General features: G+C 39.5%; 2 protein-coding genes across 7 annotated transcripts in view; one reads left to right on the plus strand and one right to left on the minus strand.

The window, feature by feature from the left end:
• The first annotated feature begins 8894 nt into the window (after positions 1 to 8894).
• On the plus strand, positions 8895 to 9965 carry LOC108436400 (twist-related protein 2-like). Its single transcript, XM_017712857.2, has one exon. It carries the CDS (start codon positions 8944 to 8946, stop codon positions 9427 to 9429), a length of 486 nt encoding a protein of 161 aa, XP_017568346.1. The 5' UTR covers positions 8895 to 8943; the 3' UTR covers positions 9430 to 9965.
• A 129-nt stretch (positions 9966 to 10094) lies between these two features.
• LOC108436449 (histone deacetylase 4-like) overlaps positions 10095 to 22093 on the minus strand; it is a 73655-nt gene continuing 61656 nt past the window's right edge. For all 6 annotated transcript variants that reach the window (XM_017712950.2, XM_017712951.2, XM_037536507.1 and 3 more), the window contains 13 exons: positions 21190 to 21323; positions 20868 to 20970; positions 20175 to 20221; positions 19943 to 20050; positions 19766 to 19821; positions 19547 to 19634; positions 17873 to 17992; positions 17683 to 17780; positions 14605 to 14723; positions 14048 to 14181; positions 13754 to 13838; positions 13388 to 13523; positions 10095 to 12623 (listed from right to left, as the gene is read on the minus strand). In XM_017712950.2, the coding sequence (XP_017568439.1) occupies positions 12584 to 12623; positions 13388 to 13523; positions 13754 to 13838; positions 14048 to 14181; positions 14605 to 14723; positions 17683 to 17780; positions 17873 to 17992; positions 19547 to 19634; positions 19766 to 19821; positions 19943 to 20050; positions 20175 to 20221; positions 20868 to 20970; positions 21190 to 21323 (1268 nt within the window). In that variant the 3' untranslated portion in view covers positions 10095 to 12583. The remainder of the gene's footprint in view (positions 12624 to 13387; positions 13524 to 13753; positions 13839 to 14047; positions 14182 to 14604; positions 14724 to 17682; positions 17781 to 17872; positions 17993 to 19546; positions 19635 to 19765; positions 19822 to 19942; positions 20051 to 20174; positions 20222 to 20867; positions 20971 to 21189; positions 21324 to 22093) is intronic.

Genomic DNA, 22093 nt, shown 5'->3' on the forward strand with positions numbered 1-22093 from the left:
AATATAATATAATATCATATAATGAGTATAGCCAGAAAGTTTGTTAATAATTTAAGTATGTGTAGGTCATCTCTAGGGGACTAAGTGTGTCCTGCTGATCTGCTGTCTGTACCCACAATAAACTGAAAATAGCACATTGTGATAGTAGCAGTGAGATTTCCACATGGGGATTAAGTCCTAGGCAATATATTTTTTTCAATGTAGAATCTCTATTAACAATCCTGTGTACTCCAGACATCATCTCAATGATCCATTTTGATATAATGGATCAAAATAGTCATAAATATCATCATATTGCCTAGTTGACATCACTGCACACACTGTTCACCCGGCAGCAGCAATGTTTTAGCAGCTTCACATGCTGTCTCGTGTTTCAGAAGCTGGGAAGGTGTGTGTGTGTGTGTGTGCCTCAGTACCAGTCATCTGTTTATTACACCTACACCCTTTTCTTTATCTTAATACTTAGTATCATCAAATTACAGAGAGAGAGAGAGAGAAATATTCACTGATCGTAGATTTCTTTCCCACGGCTGAGACTGCAGTGTGTGTGCTTGTGTGGTAGAGCTAGGCACATGGTGTGGGCTTTCACTGTGGCAGGTAGCTCCGGTTTCTGCTCAGGCCAGTGGGAACGTGCAAGGCGTCCTGGGACACAGCGGGATCAGTGGCATTCTCAGCATTCCAGGCATAGCCAAAGAGCAAATGCTGCCTGACCCCCGCTGCTCTTATCTCCTCACAGAGCTGTTCTCACCCCTTCTGACTGCACTGCCAACTGTGTGTGTGTGTGTGTGTGTGTGTGTGTGTGTGTGTGTGTGTGTGAGAGAGAGACATGCCTGCCTATGTTTCCATTGATAAAACAGTAATTATTTACTGAAACACAGAAACAATAGTTTTTCAGGGAAATCTGCAGGGGATATTTTTCCACACCTCCAAAACTTAGCTTAGCTGCATCTTCTCCTTTTCACAATCCAATTAAACCCAAACACTTACAGTGATGTTGAGGTCTGGACTCTGGGGTGAACTGTCCATTCTTCTGAGAACAGCAGCTTCTTTCCTTGATTTTGAAAAGTTTTTCCTTTTAGTCCATTTCCTTTTTTTTCAGTAACAGTTTACTGACAGATACACATCCTTTCAAACCCATGTTGCTGGGATGTTTTCTAACAGTGGAACGATGAACGGAAATATGTGCCGGACCTTTTGAGATCTGAAGCAAAACTGTGGCTGGATTTTCACCTCCCTCTCAAAAATTGTAAGGTTTAAGCACTGATTATCCTATGGTGGCAGAGTTATCCTAAGGTCTTGCACAGTTGTTAGGAATCACATTTTTAAAACGTTTTTATACTTTTTTGCTTGTTTGTTATTCAAACTCTTGTTTTTTTATGTAAGTGGATTATCTTACATGTAATCTCCTTGGAAATATCACTATACATTTTGTTCTCTTCGATAATACACAACATGCTGCCACATCAGGACTGTTGAACTCCTGAACATATACAAAGATCATCTGAACACTTGTATTGGAACTCATGTCGTCTATATAAAAATTGTATGTTAATTTTCTGTGCAATATTTTCAGTGTTATTGTCATTTGAGCACTTTTTCAGTGTCAAGTTTACTGTGTAATAATACTACGACAGAGAACAATGTGCAGTATTTTCTTTAATATGCAGTGGCGCAGTGGGCGTTGTTGCCTCACAGCAAAAAGGGCCTGTGTTTGATTCTCGGCTGGATGCGGATAGGGTCCTTTCTGTGTGGAGTTTGCATGTTCTCCCCGTGTCTGTGTAGGAAGTCTGTGAAAGACTGCATGATCAAATAGTGCAACAATTCAAAAATAATCTTTCTCAATGTAAAATAGCAAAGAACTTTTGCTTTTTATCATCGACAGTACATAATATCATGAAAAGATTCTGAGAATCTGGAGAAATCTCTGTATGCAAGGGACAAGGTCAAAAACTAGGATTTACTGGCCGTAATCTTTGGACCCTCATGCGGCATTGCATTGATTCTGTATAGGAAATCACTGCACAGGCTCAGGAACACTTCTGAAATCACTGTCTGTGAACATAGGTTGGCGCTGCGTCTACAAATGCAAGACACTAAAATGCAAAGAAGAAACTGTACATACACAGGATCCAGAAATGCTGCCACCATCTCTGGGCCTGAGCTCTTTTAAAATGACCTGAGGGGAAGTGGAAAAGTGTCCTGCAGTCTGAAAAATCAACATTTGAAATTCTTTTTTGGAAATCATGGACACTGTGTCCTCCGGGCTAAAGACTATTCAGCTTGTTACTATTCAGCATGGTAGTGAACAGCTCAAACGCCAGCATTTATGATGGTACAGGGGTGCTTTACTGCACATGGCACGTCTGTGAAGGCACCATTAATGCTAAACAACATATACCTATTTTGGCAAGATTTGCTGCCATTCGGATGACGTCTTTTTCAGGGAAGGCTTTGCTTATTACAGCGAAATGATGCCAAACCACATTCTACACGTATTACAACAGCATTGCTCTGTACTGAAAGAGTTTGGCCTGCTTGCAGTTCAGACCTGTCACCACTGAAAACATTTGCCACATTATTAAATGAAAAATATGACAATTGAGCCCCCAAACAGTTGAGCAGCTGAAATCCTGAAAAACAAGAATGGGAAAGCACTTTCTAAACTCAGTCAAGCTCCTCAAGTCCCAAGCACTTACAGAGTGTTGTTAAATAAAGGGTGGTAAACCTGCCCCCATTCCAACTTTTTATTATTGTTGGCAATTCAAAATAGTCACATATTTTTCAAAAAAGAATGGAATTTCTCAGTTTCAGTATTTGATATGTTGTCTTTCTAGTATTTTCCTTTAAAAATATAGTTTACATCATTTGCACATCATTGCACTCTATTTTTATTTACGTCCTGTACAGTGTCCCAACTTTTTTGGAAATGGGGTTGTTTTTTATGTTTATGCTGTCTAATACGTGCCGTTGCCTTTATGTTATATTTATGTATGTTTTGTATGGAGTTGGAGAAATGCAATCTAGATCAGCTGTGTGCTCCTTGTATTATCTGAATTACAATAAAATTCATTTAGTCATTTTTACTTTGTTTGACTTGTTGTTCTTGATAGCCATTTTGTCTGGAAATGAACTAAATGAAAGGCTGTCCCTGCCTTTTGCCCAGGGCTGTATACATTATGTTGTTTGCTATGTTTCTGTATGATTTAAAAGATGGAGCTGTGCTGTGTCACAAGTGAACATGATTCATAACCAAGATGAGTAATTACAAAAGAGGTCACTGGGGTAATCTGCCTGTAATCGGCATGTGAGCGTTTGCAGTACAACTGATGTTGAATACAGCATACACTTCTGTGCTTAATGAATATTGCTAATATTGGGTGAATGTCAGATTAGGACCTGCGCGAGTGAAGAGTCCACCGCTGTAAATCTCTGAGAATTGCATGCTGTGCTGTAGGATTTGGCTCAAACTTTCCAAAAGGGCCCTCATAGCTGAGAAATAAAAGCCATTAAAAGCCACCAATATAACTTTGCTTTTAATGCATCTTCTATACGCCAAAGTTTTTAATTTGAGCTCAAACAGAGAAGATGTGATGGTGAAATAAGATAGTTGGCCTCTTTCTAAGCCTGCGTCTTGCTTTATGTGAATGCACTCACGGAGACTGTTGCTAGGTGCTGTTGGATTCATGCATGTAGTTTCGGTGTGTGGGTGTCCCTCTCTTATGCATTATGATTCACTCACGCTGATCTGTGTCCATTTGAAAAAGCCTGATGGGCTGCTTCCCTCAGTCACAGACTAATGAGTCGCTGATTACTGATGTGGTGTGTCTATGCCCTCTGGTATACAGCCTTAGTGTTATACAGCATATAATAAATTCCCATAATCTGTAATAGGTGGATCTACGCCATACACTTGATACATGTTGTTGTACACAGTGCATAACTGATATAATAAATATAATTGCAAACAATATGCAAAGAAATCTTGGAGAGCATTCAAATAAATAAGGGAATAAATAAAACTAATCTAGACAAACCTCTATGGGAGTCTTCAGTCCTTTCATTTCCATTTGTGACTTGTAATTTCATGCCTGATGCAGATGGTGGCAGCAGAGATCCTGCACTGGACTTCAGTAAAGGATTGTTGGATTACTGAGCGAGCCATTGGGGACAGTATGCAGGGGCTTCTGACCGCAATGAGCTTCTGACTGCCAGGCGCCCTTAGAACAGGCTCAAAACTCAAATAATGTTATCAGCTCATGGTTTTTGATGGTTAGTGTTTACAGTTGTCCTTTTATTCAGTATGTTTGGAAAAAAAGAAGAAATCATAATTCAGATCTTACAAGAAAATCTTCAAAACTCTTCCACAAGCAAAACCACAAACTGTAGGCACAAAAAGATACCGGACAGTAAACAAAACTTCAACATGAACTTGAAATTGTTTAAGTCTGGCTTTTTTTAAACCTTTATTGTATTATTTTGTTTTATGTGTCACTGGACTGTGGGGGACTCCAAAGACTTTTGTGCCCCGGAAGCTCACAAGTTCTTGATCCATTCCTGCCAGGGATGTAGCGGTTATATATATAAAGCACTACTCTTGTCTTACATTCAGACAATGATAAACTCCATGGAAAGGGATGTGTTAGACAATATGTGTGACAAATTTCAGAACTGATTTGTTTCTCAACAGCTATTGGTGCCATAGCTCGCAAGTATTCATCAAACACCAAACTTAAGCCAAATTAAATTAAATCTGATTATTCCTCTCTGTATCATCTGACTTTAAACAGGCAAGAGATACAGAAATCACCGTGAATAGGCCTCAAACAATGGGGGGATGGGGGCTGTTGCGTGATAAAGATCCAGCCCTATGTGAGCTCTTTGTTGACATACATTGAAGCCTTGTGGTTTATGGCGGTTTCTGAAGTCACGGATGGGATGGTTGATTTATCTTCTACAGACAGGCCCATCGTCTGTCCGTCTGCCAAGTCTCCTCACACACAAACACAGAATAATCAGCTAGGCAAGGAGACTTACGATGCATGCAGCCATGATAGCCCAGTGACTCAAATAGCTGTTAAACCAAAGTGCTTTTCAGTGCCTTTGAGTGAGGTTCTTCTCAGTGTTTCTCAAGTATATGTTTACTTCATATGTATACATATAATTGAGAATCTTGGGTGGATGTGTTGTTATTACTAAAAAGAGATTTTAGCTACCACCTAAACCACTGGAGGGCATCGTCTATGCAGCACCACTTGCAAAGCATTTTATTTGTTCTCAGTGAGAATTGTAAATAATGTACTTTGGCTTCATGTCAGGCCTCAGACAGAAGATCCTTCTGCTATTATTCAAACCAGATTCTTGCTGAGATGCATGCTTCCTGTGGAGTTCTGATGGGCTTTTGTCTCCTCAGCTTTTGATGATTTCATGCTGTGATTCATAGATCTGATGCTGCGTTTGATGGAGGCACATTCCAGACCTGAAGGATGAGTTTATATTCCCCATTTCCTGCTGCAGCCATCATCAGCGATCTGGTATTTATCATCATACTCTTTTGTGTTTTCATGATGTATTCATGGGCATAAGTCAAAGTCATGGATCTAAGTTAAAGGAGGCGCAGACAGTCACTGTGATGCAAGCTAAGCAGATGGAAAGGCATTTTAGGGTTTTTTCCCCTTTTATTTACAAAAGTTCTTTACATTTGAATTGATTAAGCCATTAAAGAGCCATTCAGATCTTTTCATTCAGATACCTTTAACAGGAATACTGCCATCGTTCGGATTAGGTTTCTCAGTCTCATGTCTTAGATTGTTTCATAATAGGGCAACTGATCAAAGCTGCCCCAGTGAGGCTGGTGCTGAAGTGGACAGCTCCTAACTAATAACAGCCACTGTAGGTATTGGCATGCCAGATTTTTGACATGCTGGCTGCAACCAAATAATTGAACGAGATTTTCGTTTCTTTATGCTTCCCTTGATTTCTCCTGATCTGGTAGCCATGGGGATCCACATTACTAAAATCCAGGCTCCAGATGAGGGCAGCAATGGCAGGAAAACCATCCTTAAAGCAATCAGAAGAAATATTGAGAGAAACAAAGACTCAAAATGAGAGCTATCTTCCTCTGGGCTCTGAGACAAGTTGCCAGTGAGATTGAAAAAAGACACTCGGATCATACATAAGAAAGACCCATGAGTTTGAATAAGTAATTCCACTGAATTTCGTTCACAACTGGGTGACATCAACCAGACATCGAAAATGTCTCAGATCTTTGGGAGAACTTGCTGTGTGTACAGCTGCTGTTCCACTTTGTTGTCAGCGCAAGCTCCATGTTTACTTCACTTCTGTCTAGTCTGCAGTAAGTGTGCCACAACAGTCAGAGCAAACTTTTGAGATTTGCTTACAAATTTTGATTGACAAAACTATAGTCAAAGTAAAGAGAAGGGGAGCCAATGAGACTTTTAGGTTCCCCATGTCACACCCCTGATCCCTGCTGGAACAATTAGAACCCTAGTAGTGTAACAGTGATCAAGTAATATGGGCCTTGTTGGACTAAACGAACTGGGACTCTTCAGAGTTACGAAACAGAATGAGAAAATTCTCATGATGTGATTCATGCACATCCTGCTGGTTGTTTGCCCTGAATGTCAAGGCGAGCAGTTGGAAAGGGTGCAGTACTGAGCTTTGAAAATTATTTCCAGATATGGTACATGTCCACTCTTGCTCCATCTCCAAAGAAAAAACAAAGCTGCGGTCTCCATTTTCAAAGAGAAAACGAATTCAGGAGATGAATTTTTGTTTTGGCCCTTGAAAAACTTTCCAAACCCCCCTTCCTCCTTAGCCAGTGAGATCAATACAGGGTTGTACAATCTCCTGATTTGCTGTTTTTCTTTTGAGGTTGTATGTTTGAATGTTTATGTATAGTGTGGTGGTCTCTAACCTTGCTCCTGGAGATTTATCCCCTTGCAGATACGTTTTATCTACCATAGCCGATCTGTCGAATAATTACAATCAAAAGTCATTGATTAAACTAAATGCACTGTAATTTCACTTAAGAGGTAAAAACTGCAGTACAGTAGATCTCCAGGAGGAGGGTTGGTGACCACTGATATAACATTGTGACATTGATACCTCCAACCAGGTAGCACAAGGACAGCAGCAGTCAATCTATGAGAGTAGAAAGAGAGTGGGAAATCTATGAGAAATAGGATGGAAGGAGAAGGTGTTTAAGAATAGGGCAGCAAAGACAGGTCTATGAGGAATAGGGTGGAAGTGGTCGGTCTATGGAGAACAGAGCGGAAGTGGAGATGGTAGGTCTATGAGGAATACGGTGGAGATGGTAGGTCTATGAGGAATACAGTGGAGATGGTAGGTCTATGAGGAATACAGTGGAGATGGTAGGTCTATGAGGAATACAGTGGAGATGGTAGGTCTATGAGGAATACGGTGGAGATGGTAGGTCTATGAGGAATACTGTGGAGATGGTAGGTCTATGAGGAATACGGTGGAGATGGTAGGTCTATGAGGAATACTGTGGAGATGATAATTGTATGACACAATGGAGATACTAGGTCTATGAAGAATATCGTCTAGATGCTAGGTCTATTAGGAATACGGCAGAGATGGTAGGTCTATGAGGAACAGGGTAGAAGAGGTAGGTCAATAAAGAATAGGACAGTAGTGACAGATCTATAAGGACAAGGGTGAAAGTGATAGGTCTCTGTCCTCTCACTGCCACCTGCTAGAACTTACAGTTTATAGTAAATGTTCCAGCATATCACTATTCCCTCTTATAATACTGTAAAAGTTTGGCAGGACATAAAAGACATAAAAGATGTGCTCGAGAGTTTTAAGTTTTAGTGTTCTTGTTAGGATTTTTGTTAAGACTGTATTTCAGACTTTTTTCATAACGATAATAATAATAAAATAAAACAGTGAGAACAAAATAATACAATCCATCTGGATTGGAGTCTTCCTGTCAGGCACACCTAGGCTGTATTTCTTTCTTATTTGAAAAGGGTGAAGCAAGTTTGAAAGGCGTAGCTAACCAAGAGAGACTGATGGGGTGGCTCAGCGAGGTACACATGCACCTCAGCATTGAAAAACGGCGCAGCACCTCTTTGATCACGCAGACGAATGCTGAACCCGATCAGGATAAGGCATGATGCACATTTGCTGCTTCCTTCCCCTACAGAGGCCGAATCCTTTTGAAGCCTTGTGAGGGACCCTTTGGCTCGTACAGGGACGGAGGGGGAACATGTGGCTTATATCCACATGCACAGGGGGATTCAAAGCTTCTTCTCTGATCCAAATCTAGCCTGGGATTTTGTAATCGCTGAACTGGTTTAACTGAAACATTTATGGGACTGACTGGTCATTTTGCTAACACACTTTTGGGTAGGAAGGAAACCAAAGTGACTTCAACACACTTCTGTTCTATGGTTTCTGGAATATTTTCAGTAGCCATTTAGCCCCTTTATTTCTTTTGCATAGATTGATCAAAAACTAGCTTGACCTGTCTTGAGTTTACAGTATCTCTTTATGTGAAAAATAGAAAATAACAATACTATATTAATAAATGAAAAAATTAATTAAAATGCAAATGAATAACATTTTTAAAAATGATCTTGCCCACAATGTTCTTATCCATATTGAGCTAACGTTTTAAGGACAAGGGCATGAAACACTATCATTTTAAATCTTCTAAGAGTCAGAATAACTCAGCAAATCCTCCTGGACACTGCATGGTAAACTGTAACCTGAGCCACCTCGCTCCTGACCAATCAGAGAGCCTGAAGAGCAGGTTCCTTCTCTCAGCCTGCCAATAAAAACTCTGTAGAACTTTTCTGAGACGACTGGATTTATAGTGACCCATTTCTCATACAGCCCCAAGACTAGCACTCCATTATAAAGGGCTCTGCATGTGTGTGTGCTATTTAATGCCAAATCATGGAGGAGTGCTTGCACTACCCACCATCCCCAGTGGAGAGTTTAGCCAGCAGTGAGGAAGACTCTGACCGACCGAGCACGTACGCAGAGAGGAGGAAGAGACTAAGTTCAAGCCCGAGCTGGGTGGGCAGTTCAGCACTGGTTAAACGGAGCAGAAAGGGGAATGGGGTCAGCAGGCAGCCGTCTGAGGACACACAGAAGCAGAGGGTCTTGGCCAACGTCCGAGAGAGACAGAGGACTCAATCGCTGAACGAAGCCTTCGCCTCACTTCGCAAAATGATCCCAACCTTGCCCTCAGACAAACTGAGCAAGATCCAGACACTAAAGCTGGCGTCCAGATACATTGACTTCCTCTACCAAGTGCTCCAGAGTGATGCCACAGAGAGCAGAAGCTTTGCCTGCAGCTATGCTGTGCAGGAGAGACTAAGCTATGCCTTTTCTGTCTGGAGGATGGAGGGAGCATGGGCTATGTCTTCTTCCGACTAGTGGTAGTTGCTGACAGATCCACACTGCCGAACGCCTTCTCTACTGCCCCGAAGTGAGCACAGGTTGGATGGGAACTGAATAAAAAATGACAACAATGGTGAAACGTGAGCCGCAGTGTTTGGACCCTCTGTGTTGCCACAGCCTGTGATTGTGACTTTTACCTCAGCTGGATGTGAAGAGGAGCCAGGAGATGAATTCTTGTGAGACAAACAGATTTTGAGAACCTGTTGACTGGGGCTATAAGGAGCGAAAAGGGAGTAACCTCAGGAGAACGCTTCAGACCCGTACAAACACAGATCAAAGAGAAATTTGAACACAGAACTCTGAAATGATGTCAGACTGGCATCGCGTACTGCAGACAGCAGGACTTGCTTTATGCAAGCAGGAGTGGAACCTGACGCTGAAGAAGGTAAATGTTTACTGATAATGATTTTACGGGAAAAGTCACAAACAAGCAAAACGTGTTATGGATTTTTCCTCTGTCTTCAGTAAACATGCGATTGGCAAAGGATGTCGTGTATTGTCGCCTTTTTGTGTCATATATCTGATGATGTTAACAGACATGTATGCTTTTATTTTCTGTAAAGCAGCTTTTTCAAACAGCTCTTTTGCTTTTCCAAAAAAAATAAAATCTCTTCTCAGTAAAAACATGGTTTATAATAAAATTGTGATTCCAAAACCACTATTAGTGCCTTTTATTTGTGCACGTAAACAAACTTTGACATGGACAACATGCATTACTGATCACTTGTTTCCTGTTATCCAGTAGATTAAATTCATGCGATACGTAAAAAGTCAACATGAAATATTTTCTGATTCGTTTCGACCTACTATGCTCCCTTGAGAATGCCTGTTACATAAACGTTGCGTCCATACATACAAGTTTTAGCTCACAGATCAGAATCAGCATTTAATTATGAGTTTGTTTTACCATGTTCTTTTCACCAACTACATGGCTGAAAGAACCGTTCCCTGGAGTGGAGACTAACAGGGGTCAGAATTAGCAAAGCGAGTACTGTAGCGTTTGTTTGCGTGTGAACTTTCACACAAATGACAGTAGGTTCAAATAAAGTGAGTTGCACTGTTCACAGTTTAGCCGTGATTACACCGGGGAGTACACCCAAATGCCATTCAACTATGATACAAACATAGTAATCAGCTGATATCAAATATACTCAATAATGCTTCATAAAGAAGTCCTACATGAACGTTCATAATGAGAAAAGTCAGTTTGCTTCATATTCATGATATATTTTCTTTCATATAGAAATTTTCTATGAACAGAACATGAAGTACACAGTCAGTCCTTGTGAGAAAATGTACAAAATAGAAATGGCCATGAGCAGATCATAAACCAGGTGTTCATCACATGATATTAAAGTACATGGTACCAAATGTATACTGTACAAGTAACAGCAAAATAAAATAGAATCCATCTACACAAAGAATAAGTTAAAAATATATATATTAAAAACAATGTAAAGTACAAATGGGAAAATGTGGAACTGGAATGAAGAAAAATTGTACAAAACAGGAGTAATTGCAAATAAATGTACAAAACATACGAAGGTTGTAATGTTAACAATATCGATATGACTCTAATGTAACTAAGAAGTTCAAATGTACAAGGTATGATGAGTTCGTATTTATGGTAGTGAGCCAACCTGTTCAGTCTTTCGGGAGCAAGCCCTCGTGGAAAGTCGTCGCCGGCTCAAAGGAAGTCAAACTCAAGTGCAAACTCTAGACTTAAAACAAGATACGTAATCATGCATGCTGTAATAAACCTGTTATTACTGTTTCATTCTCATGCTTAGGGGTCTTCAGAACAAACAAGCACTTTTTGACTTTTTTGATTGTCCTTTTGTTTTTTCTGCTGTTGATTAATTCCAATACTAATATTAAGGAGATGGAACTGATATGTTGTATGGCAGTTTCTGGACCTTTGCTTCTGAAACTCTGTTTAAAAGTGTAATGTCAGCTGTGAGTTTCCTTTGGTGACCAAATGAGTCTTCTGTGACAGCACAGGAACAAGTCCACAAGATTGAGTTTAAAATAGTGTTGCAAAACAGGATGCAAACCCATGCTTTGGTTAGACCTTTTTTTCTTCTTCACTGTCATATCAATTAGTCTTCAGTGCGTTTCAATTTTGCAGCTGACTTTTCTCTTGTGATGCACATGCCAGTTAATAAATTGTTTCTGGAAAATGATGGCCATCTTACGCTACACTGAGTGACTCGCTGAGCTGGGCTCAATATTATAAACTTCTTGTCATGACGGTAAGTTCTACAGTTTTACTGGCGACTACCGTTTGAAGCATTTGTACAGCACATCACTGAGGAAAAGGAAAGGTTAAGTCAGTTCTAGACATTTTACTGGTTAGACTTAATAGTCCACACCACTGTCCACGTAAACATGCTGAAAAGGATTTCTGCCATTTGCAAGCTTGTTCGCCATCCACTGGAATCCACCCAAATGATGGATAATGTCCTTTTTCTCTTTGAAAAAAAAAATGATTTAAGGCAGAGCTCCTTAGATTTCTTCCTAAAATCCACCAGCTCTCAATAAAGGCACACACGCTTGTGTGGTTAAAACCACTTCTGAACCTTAGAGGTGGCAATGAGACACAGCACCATCTTGTGGTGAAAACGCTTCACTCGTCTGCAGTCCCTATGCTTTACTACGGAGGTTAACAAGCTAGAGCTGCGCAAAAAAAGTCTAGTGTCATATGTAAAACGGCTGTCGTTTTGCCTCAGAAGGGTAGCTGGACCCTTCACCTCTCTTTTACACCTCAATTTCCATCCCTCTGTCCATAATCCTCTCTTCTTTTCGGTCTGATTGGTAAACTACTGGCTGAAAATAATGGGCCACAACACGTGCAACAGGCTGTTGGTTGGTTATGGTCACCATCATAGGCGCCTCCAATAAACATCTCGAGTCTCTGCAACTTGTACGCATTGCGTGGGGCCACAGTGCTAGTGGGCTATCAGCGCTAACATTTCTAGTTAGGCTTTCTGCCCTGTTGCCCCCTTCTCACTGCCCTCTGGGCTGTCTAACACTGCCCTCAGCCAGGGGAGACAAAAGGAAACACGGAGAGATCCTGAAGACCTCACAAGTGTAGTGTAGGGATCAGGCTTGAATCCAATTTGCAGCACCATTACAGTGGCGGCTCTTCTTCCATGGGCTCATCCTCAGTCCTAGAAGAGAAACATTTTCAATCTATACACTTCCTCACTGACTTTAAGCCAAGACTTTTCCTACTGAAATGTAGGAACTGCCAACAGCAGCAGGCTAGCACTAGTAATGCTGTTGGTAATAGAGGGTTGTACCCTTAGTGAGGTCTAGTCTCAAGTAGTGGGCATACTGTGCCTTGCTGTCACTAAGCTGGCCTAATGCCAACCCTCGCACATATCACAACAGTACATAGTAACACAGTACACAGTAACTAATGCACTTAGCTAGTTACATAAATATGTATCGGAAGGGCTGGGTATCATAGTTCAATATCTCAGCACTCAAAAAAGGAGTCAGTCTATTTAGAGTCTGTGATCCAACAAGCAGTCTTGTTACAAAATCAAGGCTGGTTATTGTCTAAATGATATTTTATACGCATGTTATTAGTGTCAGCAGTGTTAGTGTCTTCATTACGCAACCTTTTACAAAAAGAAGGCATCAGAAAAAAGCACAATTCAGAAATTGGTGTTAAAGCCAAAGTATTGGCATTGGTCTCAAAAAAATTTGAACACCACCAAGCCAGTACTAACCTTTCAGTACTAAGGTTTTGTTTCATCAGCTTGACAAGGAGTGACAAAAAACCCATGGCTGCTCAGAACTGGCTTTCAGTGATAATTCCTGATTTTTTTTCATTGCATTCTTTGTGTGCATATGCAAATCCTAGTGGCATTCTGGAGGGTATATAGTGTATACTAGTGTATCATGTAGATTAGACTCTAGGCAGTACCTTTTCTCCATGGTTGCTACAGACAGAGAGGCCATGGCGCTGACAGTCTCATTCTCTTCTGAGTCACACCGCTGAGCCTCCAGCAGAGAGTAGCCCACTGAGGATATGTATCGCTGAACTGACCTCCAGTACTTACCTAACCCCACGCGCACACACACACACACACACACACACACACACACACACACACACACACACACACACACACACACACACACACACACACATTTGAATTTTGTCAATTCAAGTATCGTGCCTTGAAGCTTAAATAAGAGGAAACACATTTTTGCGGGATTCCAGCTACCAATGCTTTTTGCACTTTGTTCAGTGAACAAGAAGAAACTTCATAAAACAGAAAGTACTCACTCTGTGTTTCTAGAACTTTTTCCATTGAGCTCACAGCGTTTGCATTGGGCCTCTGCTTTAGGAGATCTGGGGAGAGTTGGTCCAACTTCAACACACAAAGACAGACACACACACACACACACACACACACGAGCAGATTAAACAAATCACACCCCTTGTTCAGTTCTCACACAAATGTCACTGGTTGAGAGTAAACCACAGGAAGTATTACAGCATTATCACTCCTTAGGAAAAACTAGACAGCACTGTGATAGAGAAAAGAGCAAAAGTGAGCTCTCTGGTTCCTCATCTTACCTCTTTTCCCAGGAGAGCAGACACACAGGCCTCTGAGGCATCACATATGGCTCTGAGGTCATGACCTCCCTCCAGGGCCAGTACCACACGCCCTCCTGCCAGGCCCATCAGTTGTTTTGTGAGGTAACCCAAACCTGCAGCATACAAGCGTATGACCAAGACTTTTTTTAGAATTAACAATACGATGCTTACAATGTACTGAATGTGAGTTAAAATCCGCTTCGCCGTTTTTATAAATGTTTTTTGTTCCATGCCTTTTTTTACAATATGAATGTGAATCAATGAAAGTCATCTGCTGAGTAAATCTTAGCTTTAAATGTCTTTTTAGAACTACATCCAGCATACAAATATAACCTAAACCAGAAGAACTTTTACACAGTTATGCCAGTAAACCTAGATCATATTATATTTAGCGTATTACATTTTGCACACTGGGTCCATATCCAACTGTACAGACTGACCAAGAGTCTTTGATTTAGACCTGACATTTTTAGTCCACCAACTACTTCAGCAACCAACTATTTTTATCCAAATCTTAAATTTATTTAACTACTTACATTTGGATGTGACTTTGTAGCCTCCCAGTGGAGGTGGGTGTCCCTCCACAGCATCAAAGCCTGCGGATACCAGCACAACATCTGGAGCAAACTCATTTGCAATAGGCATCACCACCGTCCTACAGAGATAAAAAGAACAATGATGAACACATGAGAACAACCAAAATGATTTTAAAGGTAAAATACGTGAATAATGGATGTGGTAAGACAAAACATATTCAAACACATACAGGCTCCAACAATAACTGTTCTTATACTGAGAAAATGTGACATAAGAGACCAATATTGAAATCATGTTCTAATCACAGTATTAAGGCAATATCAAGGTATCATAGCAAACTTTAGAACAATGGTGATGTGGGCCACCAAGAAAACTTTACAGATTGAGTCTTCAGGCCCTACATTTCTAATCAATTGTAAAAGGAAGAAAAAAGGGGTCAGTTATAATCAGTAATATCAAATCAATAAAACTCACATCAACTCAAGCATGTCTTTTCGTTTTTTTTGAGAACTCCATTTCTTACAATTCAACAAATGGTTAAAGCAAGATTGTCCAAGTGTTCAGATGGATGTCCTGACATAGTGTAGAGAACAAAAATGCGAACAGAGCAGGGAAAAAAGACTTCAAAGCCCTGTCATCTGGCATAAGCAGAGAACTGGTCTGGATCAAATTCTCATGGTTAAAAGCTGCTTTAGATTTAAACCAAAGTTTAATTTTGTATGGTTTCCTAGTATGTTGTGCTTGCTTTCTTGCTATATGCTATATACTATATGTGTGAATCACTATATGCAAAGTGCTGTAGGTCCTGGCCAAGCATTTGAAATCTGACTGAGATGGTTGGCGTTGCTTGTTTAAAACTGCGATATGTACTCTTCAGTAGAACTGTACCTTTCAATTATTCAGCCAAAGTAAAACAACCATAAATAGTCTTTAATGTTTATATTCTACATGGGCACACTGGCACACGCTAAGGCGCACACAGCCTTTCCTTGATTACAAACTAGCATCTAAGTATAGAGGACTTACTGTAGCGCAACTTCAATGGAAAGTCAGTGTGGTTGGAGCAAATGATTCACACCGTCTCCTGCTCTTGCCAATGTCTTACTTGATTCTGCTCAATAGCTAAGATCAGATTGCCACTGCTGATACCACAAGAGCAAAGTCTGCAATCTGCTGGAGGGAATCTGACCTGGCTCAGCGTGAAATGTGATGGGGTGACATGGATATGATAGACAGGCAAAACCACACCCCTCTCTGATCGTGTACAGGAATAGAAACAAGGCTTTAGTCTTGGGGAACGTTCCTGTCCATGTGTTCCTCGTCTCATAAGCTAAAGCCAGAAGATATATGATATTATCTTGGGGGCGTACAGAGGAGTGGCTAATAGAAGCTGAAATCAATATTTCCTCCTACTACTGCTCCAGGAATACTGCACATCATGAGTACATCGTTCTCTATCAAAGCATATAAAGACAAAATATGAGCACACAGACTTCTAAGGAATCTTGAAAGTGACATCTGATATTTATGACATAGCTATGAATATAGGGGAAGGCAGTACAATGACATAATATTGTTTTATTTATTTATTGCGCAACAAATTTCATCACGCTTGACTGATCACACATTGGGTATCATTAAAAGTGCATGTTTCAATCAAATGAAATTTAACAAGGGAACCCAAGGGGCATAGCTGTCTGAGGTTTTGCCTTATTGTTAGGAGATAATCCACAAGTGAAAATCCACAAGAGCACATTTGGTGAATGTACAATAATGAATGAATTAATAAATAAAAAATAAAAAGTTTACTCAGTTTTGGATATATGTGGCACAATTGTTTTGCAGAGGGGAAGGTTTGTCAAACTAGTGGACCGTGGTCCAGATGCGGATCCAGCAAAGTATTTCAGTGGACGGAAGTGAGCAGTTGAAAAAAATTATGTAAAAAAACCACATATGTAAAAAACCTGGTTGTATTTCAGCAAATCCGTTTTCTAAATATGATCCAGCTTCTGTAGCAGCTTTGTGTTGCAGTTTATGCAATCTGAAACACTTATTATATAAATAAATATAAACTATTTATATAAATGACTTTTTATAAATGACAGCTAACTAGAACAGAGACAACAAGCTTGATACGGAGTCAGAAAGCAAAGTCTTTCAAATTTTCATAGATTTTTTTATGGTCTGAGTAGTAAAGCGATTGTTCACATGGCTTGTTAAGAGAAGGAAAGACGATGAAAAAAGAGTCCAAAAATGAATGAACAGAGAACTTCACAGATTCAGAGTGTGTGGCGTTTGTCGAAAGAGGAAACCTGAAGAGCCTCTGTTAACCTACCAAAAATAATCATATATAATATAAAATATAACCAATATAAAAACCAGACTGGCTCGGAATTCCCTGACGGGGGAAGAGCTAATTAGGAATAGCCTTCATTATTTTTTAATTGAACTGAATTTTACTTAAAATAAATTCAGGATTTTTTACTTAAATGCTAAAAGTATGTTAAAAATAAAACAGTTTATCAAAATAATTACTAATCATTAGTGGTTAAACATTAGGTAACCATTGTTACCATTCACTTATGCTAGTTTGTCTATCTTTTAGTTTGTTTTCTTAGTATGTTTGTTAACTTTTCCCTGAACTGGATCGTTGCAGATTTGAGTTGAATATACCTGCTTTAGGAGCTTGAGAGGTCTAGAATGTTACATGCTCATAATTTTACAACTGGGCATGAAATTACTAGAACAGCCCCTGCTTTTATTTTATGTTAGTACAGTTGTTTTAGTCTGTTATGTAATCTGCCACAAGAAACTCTCACATGGTAGTAAGAGACTTAACTTAATTCAGCTGAATTTTATCAGGGTTTGTTTCATGGCTGATTAACTGACGCTTGGTGATGTTATTTCCTTTGTTTTTGAAGATCTAGCCATGTTTGCTATTAAAGTATTTCAATATGATTTTGTTATATTGGCTCTATATACCCTATACCTTATAAAAGTATTTACAGCAATGAGTTTAATGTGATTTTCAGACTAACAATACCACGTCTGTTGAAAAGAAAGGAGAAGGACCTTACCTGAAAGCAGACAAGTATTCAGCATCCCCCATTGGTGGATCCAGCCCCCCAGTGAAGGCAATGTTCACGTTGAAGCCCACACCTAGACCACTTCCCACCTATGAAAAGTTGATTTACAACAGTTTGTTATGGAAACACTGCTCATACATATGGACACCCTTGCTGCTGAGGTTTGGTCATTGGCGATTACCTCATCAGGAGCTCCACTTCCAGGAAAGAAGTTACCATCATCATAGCGATGGAGAGAGATGTAAAGAACGTTGGGATCATCATAGAAAGCCTGTTGAGTGCCATTGCCATGGTGTACATCCTATAAGCATATTTGAATTTTAAACTCACTGATGAAACATACGGTTTCAAATGAAAACCAAATTCCAAAAAACAGAAAGCAGTAATTTGTGAATCCACTTTGTCCTGTATTTAAACAAAAGGAGTACAACATAAAGTCGTTTCATGTTTTATCTCATCTACGTCATTGTTTTTTGTAAATATACACTCATATTAAATGCCTGCAACACATTCCAAAAAAGTAGGGGCAGGAGCAATTTAAGACTAGTAATATTATGTAGTGATCAGAAACATTTTAAAAGAGGTGATGTAATCATGCCTGGGTAGAAAAGCTTCAATCAGGAAAGGCCTAAACGTCCGGCTGTAACAGAACAATGTTCCTTAAAGAGCGTTTCCAAGAATTTTAGTTATTTCACCCTCAATGGTGCCTAATGTTATAAAAGATTCAGGAAACACAGGGAAATCTCAGGACGTAAAAAGCAAGGTCAAAAACCACAACCACAAATGCTTTGTGAGGAGCTAAGATTCGTACACCAAACCTTTCCTAACCCGGAGTGACGCACAGAAACTTATTCATGCATTTGTTACAAGAATTGATTAATGTATTATTGTAATGCCCTTCTTACTGGGTTTCTTAAGAAACCTGTACATCCTCTACAGCTCATACAAAATGCAGCAGCATCAGTAGTAACAAAAAACGAAAAAAGCTCTTTTCACCCTGTTCGGGAACAACTGCACTGGCTGCCTGTATCTTTTAGGGTAGACTTTAAAGTTCTGCTACTAGTTTTTAAGGCTGTAATTGACCTTAAAGCACCAACTGCATCACATAATATCCGTCTGTTTATGTTTCAACATGTGATATGAGATCTGCATGTACTGGCCTTCTGCAAGTACCTTCCATGAACACAGAAAGCACAAAGAGGCCTCTTTCAATTATTATGCTTCTAAACTGTAGAACAGTCAAGCACATGTTTAAGAAACATCTGGAAACGTTCTTCATGGTTAATTAAAGTATTATGTCTCTTAGGTATTTATCTATTTAATTTGATCTGTCATTGTCTTATATGATTTTAAATAAAGCACTTTGAGTATGAAAAGTGCTCTATAAATAAAAGATTATAATTGTCATTATTATTACTATTAAACGCACGGCCTTTGATTCCTCGGATGATACTGCATTAAAACCAGCACACCTCTGTAATGGATATGACCACATGGAATCAGGAATACTTTGACAAATCATCATCAATAAACACTGTCAGTCGCTGTATCTACAAATGCAAGTAAAGACTGTAACTATGCAGAGCGGAAGCCACATCAACAACATCCAGAAAACTTCTGCCTTCTCTTCGCTCAAGCTAATCTGAAGTGTGTACTGTGGTCTAATGAGTCAACCTTTCACAATGTTTATGGAAATAATAGATGTCTTATTCTTGGGGCTAAAGAAGTAAAAGACCACTCTGACTGTCACCAGCATAAATAAAAAAACAGGACATTTCACATACTGTCCCAATTTTTTGGGGAATTTGGTTTGTATATGCATAACAGAGAAAAAATAATTTAAAACCGAACTCACCCAGTCAACAATCAGTATTTTGCTGACATTGAGCCTTTGCTGTAAGAGCTTAGCTGCTATGGCAACTGAGTTAAAGTAACAGAAGCCCCTGTGAAAGGAGAGAAATAGGAGAGATAAGTCAGGGTCACAGATTTTTCAGTTATTTGAAAATCAGAAACTAACAAAGAGGCGAAAGAAAGAAAGAGAGAGACAGAAAGGAGAGGGAGAAACGGCGCTCACATTGGAGTACTCTCCTCAGCATGGTGTCCAGGAGGCCGCACCACAGCAAAGCCATTCTGAAAGGACAGAAGAGAAAAGGTCTGGTCATCTGTAGTTGTGGGAGAATCGATGCCTTCCCACACGTTTAGAGCAATGTGACACGCAACACTGTAGAAGAGAAAGAAAAAAGCTGACTACCTTCAGTTCTCCTGATGCCACTTTGAACACAAGCTCAACCACTGAGCCAACAGCTAGACGTGCTGCACTGGAAGAGTGCACTTCGTTCCAGATAGTGTCACTGTCCACCTGAAACACACAAAATAAAGGGAAACAAACGATAATTGTCTAATTGATCTTGTTTTTTTTGTTAAACTGCAAACATGTCCAATACACACCCATACACAAGTATGTACACACAATTTGCACTTACCCCAATTCCACCACAAGGCAGTCTGACAAACATGGATATCACAGAGCCTTTGGAAGAGAAGATAATATCAAATAAGATTTCATTGCCAGGACATACAATGTGATGAATACAAGTGATGCTGAAAAAAAAAAGTGATTCCAGAAGCAAAAAAACAATACCAGCAAAATCTGTGAGCTGAAAAAATGAAAGCAAAACCTGGCAAAACGATACATTTATATAATAATGATTGAAAATGAATTTGTGTGTGTTTATTCTCTATTGACCTACTGTTTTGTTTTTATTTTAACTTTTTCAGTTTCGATATTTGATGTCGTCTTTGTAGTTTTTTCATTTTTAGTCTTTTGTAGGTTTCAATTATTTGCACATCCCTGCATTTTGTTTGTGTTTACATTTTTCACAGAGCCCCAACTTTTTTTTTTTATAGCAATTTCTTATCAAATTGCCTGTCTCTCTAATACTATATATTTATTATCACCTCATTCGTCTGAAATCATTTAAAAATGATTCACTTTCAATCACGACATGTCTCAATGAATTCCAGATGGATTTCTTTTTTCCTTTAATTAAGGATGATTCGGATTCTATTAGGTTGCATAGTTTGAGTATCGTTTTGCAACAAAAGTGTTTTTTATATTATTGAAAACACAGATTCCAAGCTTTTGAGCAATGATGTATTTTATGTGTGCAACTTACTGTCCAGTTTCTGCCGCAGAGGGTTGGTACCATACAGCATGACATGAGCCTCTGAGTGGACTGTCTGCAGTTCCTCTAGAGTAGCTTTCCTTCCTCTAATACACTAATAGAAAGAAAGAAAAACTGTCTTCTGAATCTGGAAGCTTTGTGTGCTGTATAACTACATTTAAGACATTTCTTTAGGGAACAGCACCCCCTGGTGACAACACACCTCCAGTGCATTCACACACAGCGCTTTGATTACAGTATGGGCAATAAGAGTAGCTACTGCTGTTAAACAGAATAGGAGGAATGATGAATACAGTGTATGCTGTGGGAATACCTCACACTGCCCGCGTAGGCCTGTTTCTTGCAGTCGGGACCAGATGCTCTGTATGCGACCTGCATGCTCTGGGTGTGTGTTGGTGTTTCCACACATACATTGATGCTTCTGCATTAGTGAGTCATACACAAGACCTGTGGAGTTCAAACATATATGCAGATATGTATGTGATATGAAAGAGTTCTTTTCTAATTATAAGAAGTGACAGGGGATTGGCAATACGACTATGCCATTCAAAGTCTGCACTTTTAACGGCATACATTTAAGTTTTAAACAAGAAGTATACGCCCACGAGCTGTTTCGTTTTGTGCACCTACCTTGTATCTACACTTTATCAGGCCTTTGCAATTCTATAAATACAGACTGTAGTCCTTCTATTTCCTTGCATACTTTGGTAGTTCTTTCAGTGGTTAGGATGTGCAGACAAGGTAGCTGTTCATATATATTTGCATTTATATGTTAAATATAGCTCATGTTATCAAGGCTTTTAAGGTCTATTCCAGTAATAAAACGGTACTGGCCTATTTGACTTACTAGTTGTAGTAACTGAACTGGAGTTTATACTTTCATTTTTAAAAATAAATAAACATTATTATAATAATTACACATTCTCGTGGTTTTTCTGAGGTCATACCATGTAACATAAACCGAGCAACTCTAACCATGACTCAAAAATTACATTTTTTCCAAAATTTGTGAATTTGTGAATGGTGGGATACTGACCCTGGCACTGCACCATGAAGGTTACCTGGGTTCCTGATGGATGCTATATTGCAATACCCTGGCCCCTCTTTTGTAAATGTATGACAAAATAAAAGTCCACTGTTTTGTGCCACCTGACAACTGAGCAAGTACTTTAATATGCAACATTATTTTTATTACATTAAGTTTTCAAGCATAAAAT

Source organism: Pygocentrus nattereri, chromosome 30 (assembly GCF_015220715.1).
Source record: "Pygocentrus nattereri isolate fPygNat1 chromosome 30, fPygNat1.pri, whole genome shotgun sequence".
NCBI classification, from domain to species: domain Eukaryota; kingdom Metazoa; phylum Chordata; class Actinopteri; order Characiformes; family Serrasalmidae; genus Pygocentrus; species Pygocentrus nattereri.